The following is a 14,898-nucleotide window of genomic DNA, read 5'->3' on the forward strand; positions in this document are numbered from 1 at the left end:
TTTTCACCAAAATCAGTATCGGTAAGCTGCCACAGTTCAAATGATAAGCTTGTAAAATAGTTCCTTTCACTAGCAGTTTGAAGAATTGGTTGACATCCTGCATTTAAAGTACAAATCAGTTCACACTACATGTTTTACCTAAGAAATGCCATGGAAGAACTTACAACAACAGTTGCATGCTGTTGCCAAGACGAGAGTGGGGATTTGTTGTTGTTGTTGTTGTTGTTGTTTTTAAAAGTATTCACTCATCACAGATACCCAACTACAAATTATATACGGTCTTCATATAAAAGGGAGGTTGTAATTTGGGATATATTTTTCCTTGATGTTTTCTCATAGGCACACTTATTAATCTCGACAACAATGGCAAAACAATCCACTGTCAGGTCCCTGTGGCAGCTATTAGGCACACTTTTACATCTCAGTAAACAGTAGGTAGCCCCATCCTTTAACTGTGTGTGAAAGACCCCCATCCTTTAACCGTGTGTGAAAGACCGGAGACACTCAAGGGAAAGTCAATTCCAATAAATCTGTGCTCCAGCCACCACTTTCTCCTCATGACACCTGAAGAGTCATTCATTCCAGAACCAGAAAGCCAGCCTCTGCATCTGAACAAGCCAACCTTTGCATTTCCAATCATTCAGAAACCCTAATCTGAGGGCTGGAGGCGGTTAGTTCTCAATTATTTCTAACAAGCCTGTTTCTCTGTGGATACAGAGGCTAAGAACATTGACCTTTGGTAGAAAAAGAAATTTAGACACCCCCCACTCCCTTCTCTGCCTGGGCACGCTTCCTGGATCCCTGCCTGGGGAAGCCCTGGAAAGGAACCTGGTTCTCCTTTCTGAGTGGGAGGCCCTTAACAGCACAGGGTTGCTTAATGAGAATCTCAAGTGTTTCAAGACTCTGGTCAAACACGTGTCACTCTCCTATAGCACTAGAGAGTTGGAGTGGCCATGGAAAGTTCCTATATGTTCGGGAAAGGTTGAGGAAAAAAAAGTGAGGAGTTTACTGAAGACTATTTAAAGCCCAAAGCCATAATAGAGTGTGACACAGTGAGAGATCTAGAGGGGTTCCTGAAGGTCCCTAGCCAACCCCTCCATATCTCCCAGCCAGGCACTAAGGTAAAAGGAGAGAAAGAATGGATGGGAAAGAGTAAGACAGGAGATGGGAGTACTGAATGGAAAGGAAGAGGCTAGTGACGGTGGGAAAAGTAACGAGAAAGAGAGGTGGGCGCCTGAGGTCTAGGAGTTCTAGCGGGTCAGATCCCAGGGCGAGGATGCTGAGTACGGTTCTCCTGCTACACTGTATCCAGCCCCAGCCCTCCTCAGTGTGTTCCCAAGGCTCTCAGCACTTTCTCTATTTTACAAACTCACCTGTCGAAGGCCACGGCTGTCATGGAGTAGATACTGGCGAAGAGAGCAGCGATGGGGAAGAAGTTGTGAAATTTGCAGTAGAAGAGGCCGTAGTACCACACGTTGTGGACAGCATAGGTGAAGTTCACCACCGTATTGAATGCAGCCATGCAGGCCTCAGCGAAGGCCAGGTTCACCAGGAAATAATTGGTCACTGTCCTCATTCTCTTGTGGGCCAAAATGATCCATATCACCACTACGTTGCCCACCACGGAAGTCACCACGATGACTGTATAGGCGGCTGCCCAAAGGACAATTTGCCAAGTAGGCTGCACAAACTGGTTAGACTCAGAAGTGTTGGTGGAGATGTTGGGAAAGAGATCGGAGTCCATAGGAAGGACGTTATCCATTTTGTGGCAAGGCAGCAAAGCCCTGGCGTCTACAAGTACTCACAAGTACACACAGAGGTACACACACACACTCTCACACCCCTCCTTGCTATAGGGCAGGACCTTGTCGCAGATGCCTGATGCTGGAGGTCCTGCCACCCAGGAGGTGGGAAATTTCCTGGGCAGAACTCAGTCCTGGTTAGCAGGAGACTTGCTCACAAGAGCAATGCTTCTCCTGTATATGCTCTTTGCCTGGTTGCTCTAAATTCCTCCACTTTCAAGCTAGGCTCTTGTTTGCGTTGAAACAGCTGCACTCCATGCAGTTCCAGAAGGCAAGACAACTCGCCTTTCTGCACCTGCTGCTGCTAGCAACTCCCGCTAACATGCGTGCAGCGGGAAAGGCAAAGCTGGGTGCTGGGTGGGGGCTTGAGGGAGAAGAAGGGTTGCACGCAGCGCTGCTTGCAAAAGTTCTGATCCTCTGGCCAGGTTCTGAGGTCCGCATCCAGCTGGTGAGCTAGTTCCCCTTTGCTTTGCTTCGCTTGAAGCCTCTACTGCCACCACCCGCAGCTTCTTGGTCTTGGTCCTTCTGGTCTCAGGAGTTAGCAGAGCCTTGGCGGGGTGCGCACTAGGCTTTTATAACCCTCTGAAGAGACGTCACTGGGAAGGGGCTGTACCTGGACTGCGTACTTGCTGGTCCCGGAGCGCAGCGCAGCAGCTGCGCCAGTTGTTGGCAGCTGTGTCGCTCCACCACCGCAGCCACCACGCCTTCTGCTGCTTGTGACCTGCTGTGGGCGTTCTGCAGGCCGGACGAACCCAGCACTCCGCGAGGGGGCGACAAGGTGGCCTGGGAAGAAAAGATCCAGATAGGGCTCTCAGCTGGAATTACGGTCGGTCGTACCAGGGATGCGAGCAGAAAGGAAGGATTTTTGGAAACAGTTGAAGTGGAGGACAGTTAATGCTCTGAGGCTCAGCCCGGGTGCCTCAAGACAACCTCTACAGAGACGCTAGACCGTTTCGGTGGGAGTCGGGCGAGTGTGGGGGCGGGGTGCCCACCGCAATACTGATTGTTACCAAGAAGTGACAGGTGACCACACCCTGCTTTAGAAGTCTGGAAGACAACTTTCCTTCTGTTAACGAAACCCCCAGACACCTAGTTCCTGTTCCTTGGTGGACTGATTCCTTTTCCCTGCTCCCCAGCCCCCCAAAAGCAGTGATGGGCTCCAAGCATTTGGGATACCTCTTCCCAGCCACTTTGTTTATTTGATTCCTCTGTAAGGAGCAGCAGCTATCCGGTGCTCTCCAAGGGAGCCCCGCGACTACCCTCTCAGCTACAGACACTGGGCACTGTGCGCGGCTCTCTGCAAAGCTTGGTGAGTGCAAGAGCTGGGCACAAGCCGGCTGGTCTGACGCTGAGACTGCGGGTTCTGGGCTCTTGGCCAGTCGTACCCTTCAGGGACTAATTCGCCCCCCCCCCCCCGCAACCTGGCAGCCTCCTTCTCCGCGCCTGTCCAGTTTGTGAGGCTAGGTAAAACTGGAGAGGCATGGGAAGGGTCTCCACCAGATTCCCTTTTCCAGTTTTACGCCTGGACTGAAGAGCAAGTTTCTGTCTGTCTTTTCCTCCTATCCTGCCTGACACCCAAGGCAGTTTCAAAGGGCTAAGCTGGTCAGGGAGCAGATGGGCAAGCCTCCCCTGCAACATCAGCCCTTTTGAAGAAGCTGAGATGGGTAGAGCTCAGGAGTGTATTCCTGGCAGACTGCCCTTGGTGAGGTTCCAGGAGCTTCCAGCTGCCCCTCAGCGGGTCTCCTCCACCACTGCGGTTCTGGGATCTGCGAGATGCCTGCAGGGGTGGGAAGCACCGGGCTGTTGCTAGGGATTGCATCCCTCCTGGCACCAGGGAGAGATGCCTTTACGCACTGGTCTAGCAAGCCCGCGCACTGTGTCGCCCATGAGGTGTTTTGAGGCTGTGAAATGTATTGTCCGGGCTTCAGCCAGGCTAATATTCCTCTGGCCAGGGGAGGGAAGGGACTACTGTACTCTGGTTTTGTTGGAGGCTGAGATTTCAGAGCTTATGGGAACCATCAAGCTTCCTATTTGCAGGTGCCTCCCAGGCATCCCTAAAACCCCTAAGTCCCACAGAACAAACTCCTGGGATGCCTTTCAGAGAACAGCTCTGCAATCTGGATTGAGAAAGAAAAGCTTGTCTTCTCCACCTCGGATCTCTTACTGCTGAGCTGGGGCTACAGGAGAAGAACTAGGTGAGAGGGACAGAGGGTGGTGGGCAGAAGGCAAGCCCTTACAGTCTAGTGCAGAAAGAAGCAATGATTGTACAAAGCGGGCACTGTTTCAGAGAGAGACAGCCTCACCCAACGAGGGAAATGCAGGGAGAAGCCTGAAGGATGAACTAGGACTGGAAGAAGATGAGGAGAGAGAGAGAAGAAAGTTCCAGAGGCTTTATAAACTGACCCATGTCATTTCGGTTAAAGTCTACAGATACCACGCCCTTCATTTCAAGCCACACCTACAGTCCTCTCCCTAAGCTTCCGGGCTTGCTTTGATGAGGCTGGCTTGGGTTGAACTGACAATTTAAACAAGGAGTACTTGCCACTTGCTAGAGTTATCATCTCTCCCAGGAAAAACTAAACCTACTCATGTTGGAGTCACAATTAGTGGAACAACAATAAGCTGCCTCATCTAAAAATGGGAAGTGTCACCCTGACTGTACATCCTGTCTGCACATACATTGACTGCACACCCTGTCTGTACACCCTGACTGCACACCCTGGTTGTCCGACTTCTCTCTGAAAGCTAGCTATTTCCCCCTTTAGTCTCGTATTCATTTTGTTCCCATTCCACCATTCTTCCTTGACACATAAGACAATCACCCGTCCCAAAGTAAATCCTGTTGACAAAGTAGTCTAAATCCTTGCTTGTTTGTCCAGGCTTTCTGTAGGCAGACAGAAACACAAACACATAATACCCATGCTGGTAAATGCAAACGGGATTTCCATTGTGCTCTGCATGCTATCTTTCTTGCCTGAAACCTTGTCCAAACACTCCCAAGAGCTGGTAGGCACAGATTTAACTCATTCTTTTCAGTGGCTAAATTTTATGCTGTAAGTGCAGTCTAGCTTACACATTCATTTTTCCACTCATGAAAATTCACTTCGAGTTTTTGCCACTGAGGACAATGCTACAGGGCTAGAGGGTGACTTATTGGTTAAGAATATGCTCTGACATTGCAGAGGACAAGAGTTCAGTTTCCAGCTCTCTCTGCATAGGACTCACAACAGCCTGTAACTCCAGTGCCCTCTTCTGGCCTCTGTGGTCATACACACACACACACACACACACACACACTTAAAAATAAACCCTGTAAAAGACAAGACTACAATAAATGCTCCTTACTTTTGTCTCCAAAGCCTGTGGCTATGATGTTTCCTTTCATTCTTCTTTCCTCTTTTCTTTCCTTCCTGCCTATCTGAAGTTCAAGAGACTGAAGCCAGGGCCTTCCACAATTTAGACAAGCACTCTAGCACTGAGCAATATCCTCAGACTGATTGTTTTTCATGTGTGATCAATTCTGAGTGGAGTTGCTAGGCAGTGTGAAACAGTGGTGATATTCACACAACTGACACAAAACACTTATTTTCACATTTATATAGCATCATGTTTATGCATATGTAGATCTGATCTTAAGTGTGGGGGGCAGGAGGGGTATGTGCATATGAGTGCAGTGCCTACAGAGGCCAGAAGAGGGCGTCAGATCCTTTAGAGGTGGAGTCACAGGTGTTTGTGAGCCCCCTCTGGTGGCCTGCTCGGGACTGAACTCAGGTCTCTTCAAGGGCAGTGTGTGTTCTTAACCACTAAGCCACCTCTCCAGCACCTGGTACTAGGTCTGAAAAGCTGTTTTAGTCTTTTATAAAGACATTTTCCTAGCTAGTTGAGCTTTTGGCTGTCTGGATGTTCCCTTCTATACATCTCTACTATGTTCCCTGGCTTTATCTCATTGATTTACCGTCTGGCCACTTTATTTAAAATTTATTGTCTGTTTGAGGGTGGGTGAGGTGTTTTGGCTGGTGCCCAAAATCGGTCATTGCATTCCCCTGGACTGGAGTAACAAATGGTTGTGAGCTGCAAAGTGGGTGCTGAGAATTGAACCTGGGTCTTCTGGAAGAGCAGCCAGTGCTCTTAAGTGCTGAGCTATGTTTCTAACCCCCTACTCATTTTTCCCCTTAAATATTTGTTTACATTTTATATATAAACACATTGCCTGTCAGAAATATTTGAAACATTTTTAAATAATATTGTTATTTCTCCTAAATTTGTATGTGGCCATAAAACCTCATGATGTTATGTGGTCATATTTTCTTTAACAATATGTGGGCTTTTCTAATTCTGATATGAAAAAGTCCCACCAAACGCTAGCTATTTCCACAGTGTTCTGGATTTTCTTGCCAGTTTTTAGTTTTGTTTTTACCTTAAGGTTATATGTTCATCTTGAGATTTTATTTTGAACTGGCAAAAGTAAATGAGATCAATAAAATAAATCTTTTAAAAAATAAAGTAAATGAGTTAAGGTAGAATGAAAACTGTCTAAGGGTTGAAAAGGACTAGTGGGTGGGTGGAGCTAATGGGTGGTGGAGGTAAAAGGGAGGGTTTCAGGGCACTGGTGGGGGAACTGCTCAAAGCATATCGCATGCATACATAGATGGACATGTCATATATAACCAGTATCTTGTTTAATGAAAAAATTCAGAACATTGCAAAAAAGAAAGGGAAAAGGCACATTTAAGTGAAACATAGCTTTAAAAAAATGTTTGGGGAGATTGCTCCGTGGTTAAAATCCTTCACAGAGGATGTGGGTTTGATTCCCAGGTAGCTCACAACCATCTGGAACTCCAGTTCCATGGCTTCTGAGAACACATCATCCACGCAGGCACCCCCCAACACACACACACAGAGACATAAAATAAAAATACATAAGAATTTAAAATATGCATGTAAAATAATTTATTATACATTTATATAGATACACGTATATTAAACTCCACAGCGCTGTATGCGATTTGAAGCATTGTATTCATGCAAAAGAAGTCTCGTGGAAACAATAGAACACAAACAAATGAAAGAATTTAACTTTCATTTTCTTTCATATGGTAAGTGAGTTTTGACGGCTTCATTCATTCTCCTTGTGAATCAGATGACCAGCCCTGTTGCCTGTGAACCCAGGTTAAAATATCAAACATTATATATGTGACTTAATATTTATATTAGTCATCCTAATTGATCTACCATATACTCTGATAGCATTGCCACATATATCATGTATACATTCACCATATATATGATTAATATATATAAATTTTCATACAATTCCTTGTTTTTCTATCCAGCTTCTCCCTTGCAATCAGGCAGAGATGATGCAACTACTTCAGATCAATAGACTGTAAGCAGACATTATTGTTCCATGTCTATTCTAAAATATAGAAAAAAGGGGGGGGGAGGAGGAAGGGAGACTGTTCCTTGTGATCTTTTCATTTGTGCATCCCCATGCCCCAGAAGATACAGCTGACCTGTAAGAAAACAGGTTTTGACCGCACTGAATTCACAGGTGACTGTGTGGCACAGGCCCTACCAGGTCATTACAGGAATTAAGAATGAGCAAGAAACAAACTCTCATTGTGCTGAGGCATCAGAATTTGAAGCTGAATTACTCATGTCAAATAACGTATAATACGGATTCTGACATACAATCGAGAGGCCCACCTATGCAGAATACAGATGTCTAGTACAGAAGGTCCTCAGACTGCTCGTGCCATGCTTTTCTTATTGATTTTAGTTAAACTTACATGTTTTTTATTCAATTAAAACATTCTAGTGTTTAGAGAGATAGTTCAGTAATTAAGAGGACTTACTGCTTATGTAAATGACCCAATTTCAGGGGATCTGACGCCCTCTTCTGGTCCATATGGGCATTGCAAACATGTGGTGTATATAAGTCCATGCAGGTAAAACACTAATAAACATAAAATAAATTTATCCTGAACTAAACAAATTCAATTATATTCCATATTACTATTCTTATAAGAAGTACTTAGAATTTGTGTTCATTTTTATAAAATTGACATTTTTATGAAGAATTTTATCCATGTCTCTATTTTTTTAGTCCTTGTCTTTCAAAAATATGCTATAATTTTGCTTAAATGGTATTTTTCAAAGATTACCAGCAATAAATATTATTTGATGCTATAATGAACATACAAAAATGTTCGTATAGTTTTCTCAAACATAATTTTTTGTTTTAAGTGCTATTTTTTCTAAAGTGGAAATTCTCAAGTCTGTATTTCAGTAACCTTCCTCACCCCTGCAAGTGAATTTGAAGATTTCTAATCTTAGTTCTCAAGCCTGGTCAGGGCATCCAATGTTTTTAAAGGGAACATGATCTTGTATAATATGGGAATTTCAGACACAAATAGGCGTATTTAAACTTATATTTAGTTTCTGACAAGGTATTTCATAATCCCACAGGGCACAGTGACACATGGTACCTGAAACTACCTGTGGGCAGTTACCAACTACACTTCTCTAGAAGAAGGTATTTAGCCACTGATAATTTTTTACATTCATTTAAATCAAACCAGGTTTATCTTTCATTCCCAAAGGAAGTCAGCTCTGGAAGGTAGACATTTTACATCATGCTTTTTCTAGTCAGTTTTAAGTGTCAAGGTGACATTAGCCTAAAATCTTCTGAAAAGGAAGTCTCATTTAGGTGATATCCCAGATCAGAATGGTTTGTGGGCATGCCTGTGAGGGATTGTTTCGGTTGTTAATTGATATTGGAGGGCTCTGCCCACTGTGGGCAGCACCAACCCTAGGCAGGTGGTCCTGGGCTGTATGAGAAAGGTAGTGTCTGTCCACCAGTAGTGTTCCTTCACTGTTTCTGCTTCAAGCTCCTACCTGAGTGCCTGCCCTGATTTCTCTCAACAGTGGCCAGCACCTGGAAGTGTAAACTAAATAAGTCATTTCTTCCCCCGTGTTGCTTTTGGTTAAAGTGTTTTATTATAGTAACAGAAAGAAGGCTAACACAATGTTTCAGATACCACAATATACACTTGGAAGTTATCAGACATGCCGATGCTGGTGAATAATGGTGTTTTTCACATGGAGTGGTACTTTTATTTTCCTGTTGCTGTGATTAAATGCCCTGACAAAAGCAGCTTAAGAGAGAAAGGGTTTGTTTGAGCTCACAGCTCCAAAGGGATAAAGTCCACCATCGTGGAAAAACATGGTAGCAGGCAGGGAAGGCAGGGCAGCAGGTGCAGGAGGCTAGTTGGTCACTGTGGATCCATAAGCAGGAAACAGAGAGCGAACAGGAAGTAGGCTCATCTCTAAAGCGACAAAGCCTGCTCCGCCCCAGTGCCAACTTCCTCCAGAAGGGTCCATCTTCTAAAGAACCCACAATTTTCCCAAATAAAGCTGCCTGCTGAGACCAGGTGCTCAAACATAGGAGCCTATGGGAAACATTTCGAGTTTAAGCCATTACTGGTGGTAAAGAAAGCTTTGTTCCACAGAAGTCTGCAGCTCTGCCTGAGTGCTGCTAGTACTGACAGATTACTGCAGTGTCTGCATTTAGTCCTTGCATATTCAAACACCTCACCAACTCATGATGCTCCCCAAAATCCTTGCTCTTTGCTTCTCTTGCATTTCCCAAGGACTCCCTGGTCCCCAGACAGACTTTTCCTGGTCATCTCATTGTCAACATTTTCTTGGAGGCAAGCATTTCAAGGCAAGTGCCTCTTTGAGGTCAGTCTACAGTAGCCTCTGTCTAGACCACATTGTCAGGTGATTTATCCATCACAAGTCACAACAGCTCCCTGGCTCCAACCAAGACTCCAAAGCAAAACAGTAACTCTCCAGAACAGATCTCAATGTGGAATCAATCTGTTAAACATGACAGATTTCAGAGTGGAAGCCCTTCAGGCCAGAAGAGACTGGATCTGGGCATTCACAGTCCTGAGCGTTGATCTCTAAGCTTTCACAAGCTCCAAAGAGAAGCCGCTGCAGCCCAGAGGAATCATTTCCCAAATCCTTCAATTTGTTTTATGGATCCAGAGTTTTAGACATTATTGTCCTTCAGCCAGGGGCATTTATTTTCATTTTTATTTTTGTTTTATATTTTAGGACAGGGTCTCATTTATCCCTGGCAGGCCCCAGACTCCCATTATATAGCAGATGTTAGTCTTGGACTTCTGATACTCCTGCTTCAATGTCCAGAGTGCACAGCTGTTTTAGTTCTTGTTGTATTGCTATGAAAAGACACCATGACCTTGGCAACTCTTATAAAAGAAAGCATTTAACTGAGGGGTTGCCTACAGTTTTAAGGGGTTAGACCATTAACATCATAGCAGGAAGGCATAGTGCTGGAAAGCTTTAATCCTGACCTACAGGCAGTAGGCAAAGAGAGAGACACTGGGCCTGTCATAGGCACTTGAAACCTCAAACCCACCCCGAGTAATGCACCCCTCCAACAAGGCCACACCTCCTAATTCTTCCTAAACAGTTTATCAACTGGGTACTACAGATGCAAATACATGAGCCCCTGGGGACCATTTTTATTCAAAACATCACAACCACAACTGGGGACCAAATCCAGTGCTTTGTACATGCTGGGCTATATAAGAAAGGTAAGGTGAGCCCGATGATGACCAGCAAGGGTGTTCCTTCATGGTTTCTGCTTCAAGCTCTTGACTGAGTTCTTGTCCCGTTTCCTTCAGCGATGGACTGTGACCTGGAAGTGTAACCCACGTAAATCCTTTTCTCCCTTTGTGGCTTTTGGTTAGAGTGTTTTTTATCATAGCAACAGAAAAAAGGCTAAAACAATGTTTCAGCTACTGCAGTATATACTCAGAAGTCATCAGGAGGGCCAATGCTACTAAAGTTGAGATATACCTCTTGCACCAGCTTATTTTTCTGGTTCTGCATGCATAATGATTTCAGAGCCTCCTGCATGCTGTGAGAATGCGTTACCTTTAAGCTGTGCCCCCAAATCTCTGATGCATTTTATTTATCAAATATTATAAAAGCAGTCTGGGACTGAAGGGACAACAGGAAGAAAGTAGACTTACAGCAGAGGGTAAAGGGACACCTGTGGGATGGAGTTCAGGAAGGAAGAGCAACAGGATTGTTGCCAGAACAGTGAGCCAAGTGAGTCTTTTTTTAAAATAGTAGGTTTTAGTGTGTGTGTGTGTGTGTGTGTGTGTGTGTGTGTGTGTGTATTTGTGTGCATATGTGTGTGTGTGTGTGTATATGTGTGTGTGTGATTTGTGTGTATGGTATGTGTGTGTGTGTATACATGTACTTGTGTGTGAAGGTGCCTAAGGAAGCCAGAAGAGGGCACCAGAGCCTACAGAGTTTGAGTTGCAGGTATTAATGAGCTATCTGACATGAATGCTGGGATCCAAAGTCTGGTATTCGTGATTGAGCATGTGGAGCTTAACCACTGAGTCATCTCTCCAGGTCCCCATATTATTTTTTTTAATTACATTTATTTCAGTATATTTTTATATACAGAAATAATATAAAATTTATAATATAAATAAATAATTATAAATATAAATAAATAATTATATATTATAAAATATATAATTTATCTTTTAAATATGATGTTTTTTTTTAATGCTAGAGCAAAGAAAAGCTTTTGGGTTATCAGTATATACATCCTAACCGTGTTACTAAACTTTCATTCACCTGACTATTTTGGTTTTCTATCATATTGTTAGTCACACTAAATTTCCTTTACTTTCCAAGACATGTTAAATTGTGAACAATGATAGCAGGTCATTTCGCATGGTTTGTAAATTCAAATTAAGAATTAAGGTAGTGTTTACCTTTACCTTTAGGTAATTCTATGAGTTTGACGTTTTAAGAACTATATAGAAATGGCATCATGCAATAGTTGCCATTCTTGCCTGTCTTGTTTCACTGAATACAGTGCTCACCAGGTTTACCCACGTTTCTGTGAATAACCACATTACCTTCTTCCTTGTGATGACTAGCATTCCATTGTGAGTATGCACCTCTTTTGTTTTGCTATTCATCTAGCCATGCATATGTGAGTCAATTCCTTATCTTGATCAACGTAACGGGGAGCCCTTATGCACCATTAATGGGAATGCAAATTAGTGGTCATTATGGAAAACAGTATGAAGACTTCTCAAAAAATATTAAAAGTAGAGCCACCATCCTGCAATGTCATTACTGGGTATATAGCCAAAGAAAGAGAAATTGGTATGTTCACGAGATAGCTGCAGCCCCATTCACTGGTGTACTACCACAATGACTAAGATAAGGGTTTTGCTTTCTTTATTGGATCATCTGGCCTTGGGGCATTTGGTCTTTCTAGTGGTAATAATGCAAGACTAAAGAGATTGATTTTGGCCCATTCAAGGTTGAAAGGTCATGTTTGATGATGAGCTTTTGCAGACATAGTCCTAAAATAGAACATCAGAAGACAAAGCCTGAGACAGGAGACTCAAAAGAGACTTAGCCAAACTGGCATTCATAGCAGAGACTCTTAAGGGAGCTCCTTATCTCATTAATCTATGAACAGTGGCATATGCGAACTATTCCATTCATATGGGCAGTCACCTCACCACTCTCAAGGATTCCACCCAGATGTGCTATCTCAGAAAGGGGACTGAATTTCAGTATGAGTTTCAGAGAGGTCATACCATAGTCAAATCATTCCAAAGCAAAGATTCCAAGCAGTGAGCAAGAGACTCTCAAGTGATAAAAGCAGTTGGGAAGGTCAGGGTTAGAGTACATCGTTCCCTTCCTCACCACGTGACTGTACCATCAAAGTTGGCAGAGTCCTGTTCTTTCCTCTTTGAAGCCTCCCTGCCTTCCATTTTCTTGCCCCATGGCATGAAGATCTGACTCGTTCTCTCTTCTTTTCCAGGTGTTCCCAGGCTTTAGACATGGCAACACCATATTTACATCTACAGAGTTCACACTCTACAACCAAGAAAGAGAGAATGAATAAATATCTGATAATGTTTTAAGCTTTAAGCAAGTAAGTGTTGGTCGGCATTCATGGAGCTATCCTGGGGCACATACAACCCAAGGCTCATGATAGACATTCGAGGAGAGGGGAACCATTGGGCAGCTGGGAATCGCATCGTTCTACCGATACAGGGCGGCTGACCAATCTCATTGCCATGTCTCAGTCTCTTTCCTCATACTCACCTGTTGCAAGCCTCGGTGTTTCTATGCTGAGCTCCCATTAGCTCCCAGCCTGACAGGGGAATCCATATCTAATTCTATCATTCACTCAGCCTGGTCCTCCAACAGATCTCCAAGGCTCACTTATTTTGGGCTGCTATTAAATAGTGAAACTACATGGATGATAAATTGTCAAACACAGGGGAGGCATCTGGGCTTGGGTTCTCACAAACTGTTAAGGGGGTGTCGACTTCTATCTTTATCACCAGGCTCCCTTCCTTAGCTGTCCTTTCAGAAGGATTATCATCTGGTATGCAGTATGTCTTGTTCAGACTAAATTTTAGCTTCTGGAGACTCATTCACATCCTGTACCACCTTGCCTAGAGCACAGTCAGTACCAATATATTAAGCTGCGTTAGCTGACATGAAAATAGTTGGTTTGGAGGGGCAATATCAATCAATGAGGTGCTGGCAGAATAGAAATCACCCAACTTTCCACCTTTCCACCGCAATGACAGATGTTAATGATAATAACTGGAAGAGGAAGTATGACACAGACACACATGACATACAAACACACACACACACACACACACACACTTTCCCCTGCTTTATGTGCAATAACTCTCTCTGTATGACATTTTTCCAGCTCTTCTAACTTACAAACCCAGGGCTGGTCGTTCTTCTCACACAGCCCCGCATTCCATGTGGCACTCAGCAACTGACTTGTGCCACCCTTGTGAGCTGGAGGTGGTGGGGATGGCAGTGCGGTCTGCTCATCCAGAGTGAGGACAGAGGCTTCTGTCTGAGTGGAAAGCTCTTGTGTAAAAAGGAAGTGAGACACGATGAGGGAGTTTCTGTAGTGGCTCAGTCTGTGTCAGAGGAAGAAGTCGGTCTTTAAAAGCCTTAAATAAAATATAGTGCTATAGCTGAACTGATTGAGAATTCCCATTTACATAATAGTTGCTAAGAAAATACAGGGATGGAGGGAGGGAGGGAGAGAGGAGGGGAGGGAGCATAAGAACATAGCACATCAGGATTGTTTTGGAGGGAGTATGTGGTTTTTAGGTACGGTGTGTTTCTGAGTTAGAAACGATATCAGCATGGGAAGAGAATGGTTGTATTTTCTTATACTGATACCTGTCTAGAAAATTTTCAGATTTATTTTTCGTTTTTATGTGATGAGTGTTTTGTCTGCACATACATATGTGCATCATGTAGATGTGGTACCCTTGGAGGCCAGAAGAGGGCAGTGCATCCCTTAGGATTGGAGTTCCAGACTGTTAGAAGCCACCCTGTGTGTTCCTGGAATTGAGGCCAGGTCCTCTGCGAGAGCAGCAAGAATTCTTAACTGATGAGCCATATTTTTAGCTCTATGCCTAGAGACTTTAAAAAAAAAATTGATATATGGATGTAAAATATGCACTGCGACCTGTCAGTTTCTCATACATATGACATTCAACAGAAATAATTCATCCATCAACACCATATACATACTGCTATTTTTTTCCAGAATAGAGAGTACCAGACAAATTGGTTCAATTATAAAGAGTTCTTTTAGAACTTAAAATTTATTAACTCAATAATTGCTCCCTTCCCCAAATAGTCATATTTAATTTTTTGCCTCACACTCTGTTCTCTTTAAAAGTATAATTAGGCACATGAAAACAAGCCTTATAATGGAAACTGCAAAATCCAAACAGAGGAAGTTATAGCCAGAAACAGAGATTTCAAGAGTTGAGACCAGATCCTTAGTCACTAATGTCGCCAATGTCACTGAAAGACAAATGAGGGCTTTATCTCCAGGGCTTGGGCATGGAATCTTTGCTAATAGAGCCCTCTTAAAAGGATATAAACTCTGTAGAAGACAATTCGTATGCTATTAGTGCTTTCAGACAGGATTTAGCCCTTTGGTCCAGTGACTTGACTTCTAAGT

General features: G+C 43.7%; 1 protein-coding gene across 1 annotated transcript in view; it reads right to left on the bottom strand.

The window, feature by feature from the left end:
* Tacr1 (tachykinin receptor 1) overlaps nucleotides 1-2,921 on the bottom strand; it is a 157,584-nt gene extending 154,663 nt beyond the window's left edge. Inside the window, exons 1-2 of the mRNA XM_028762466.1 lie at nucleotides 2,813-2,921; nucleotides 1,374-2,585 (exon numbers count right to left, since the gene is read on the bottom strand). Of these exons, the coding sequence (XP_028618299.1) occupies nucleotides 1,374-1,762 (389 nt within the window). The 5' untranslated portion in view covers nucleotides 1,763-2,585; nucleotides 2,813-2,921. The remainder of the gene's footprint in view (nucleotides 1-1,373; nucleotides 2,586-2,812) is intronic.
* Between the last annotated feature and the right edge of the window lie 11,977 nt (nucleotides 2,922-14,898).

This window comes from Grammomys surdaster, unplaced genomic scaffold (genome assembly GCF_004785775.1).
Source record: "Grammomys surdaster isolate TR1022 unplaced genomic scaffold, NIH_TR_1.0 133, whole genome shotgun sequence".
Lineage (NCBI taxonomy): Eukaryota > Metazoa > Chordata > Mammalia > Rodentia > Muridae > Grammomys > Grammomys surdaster.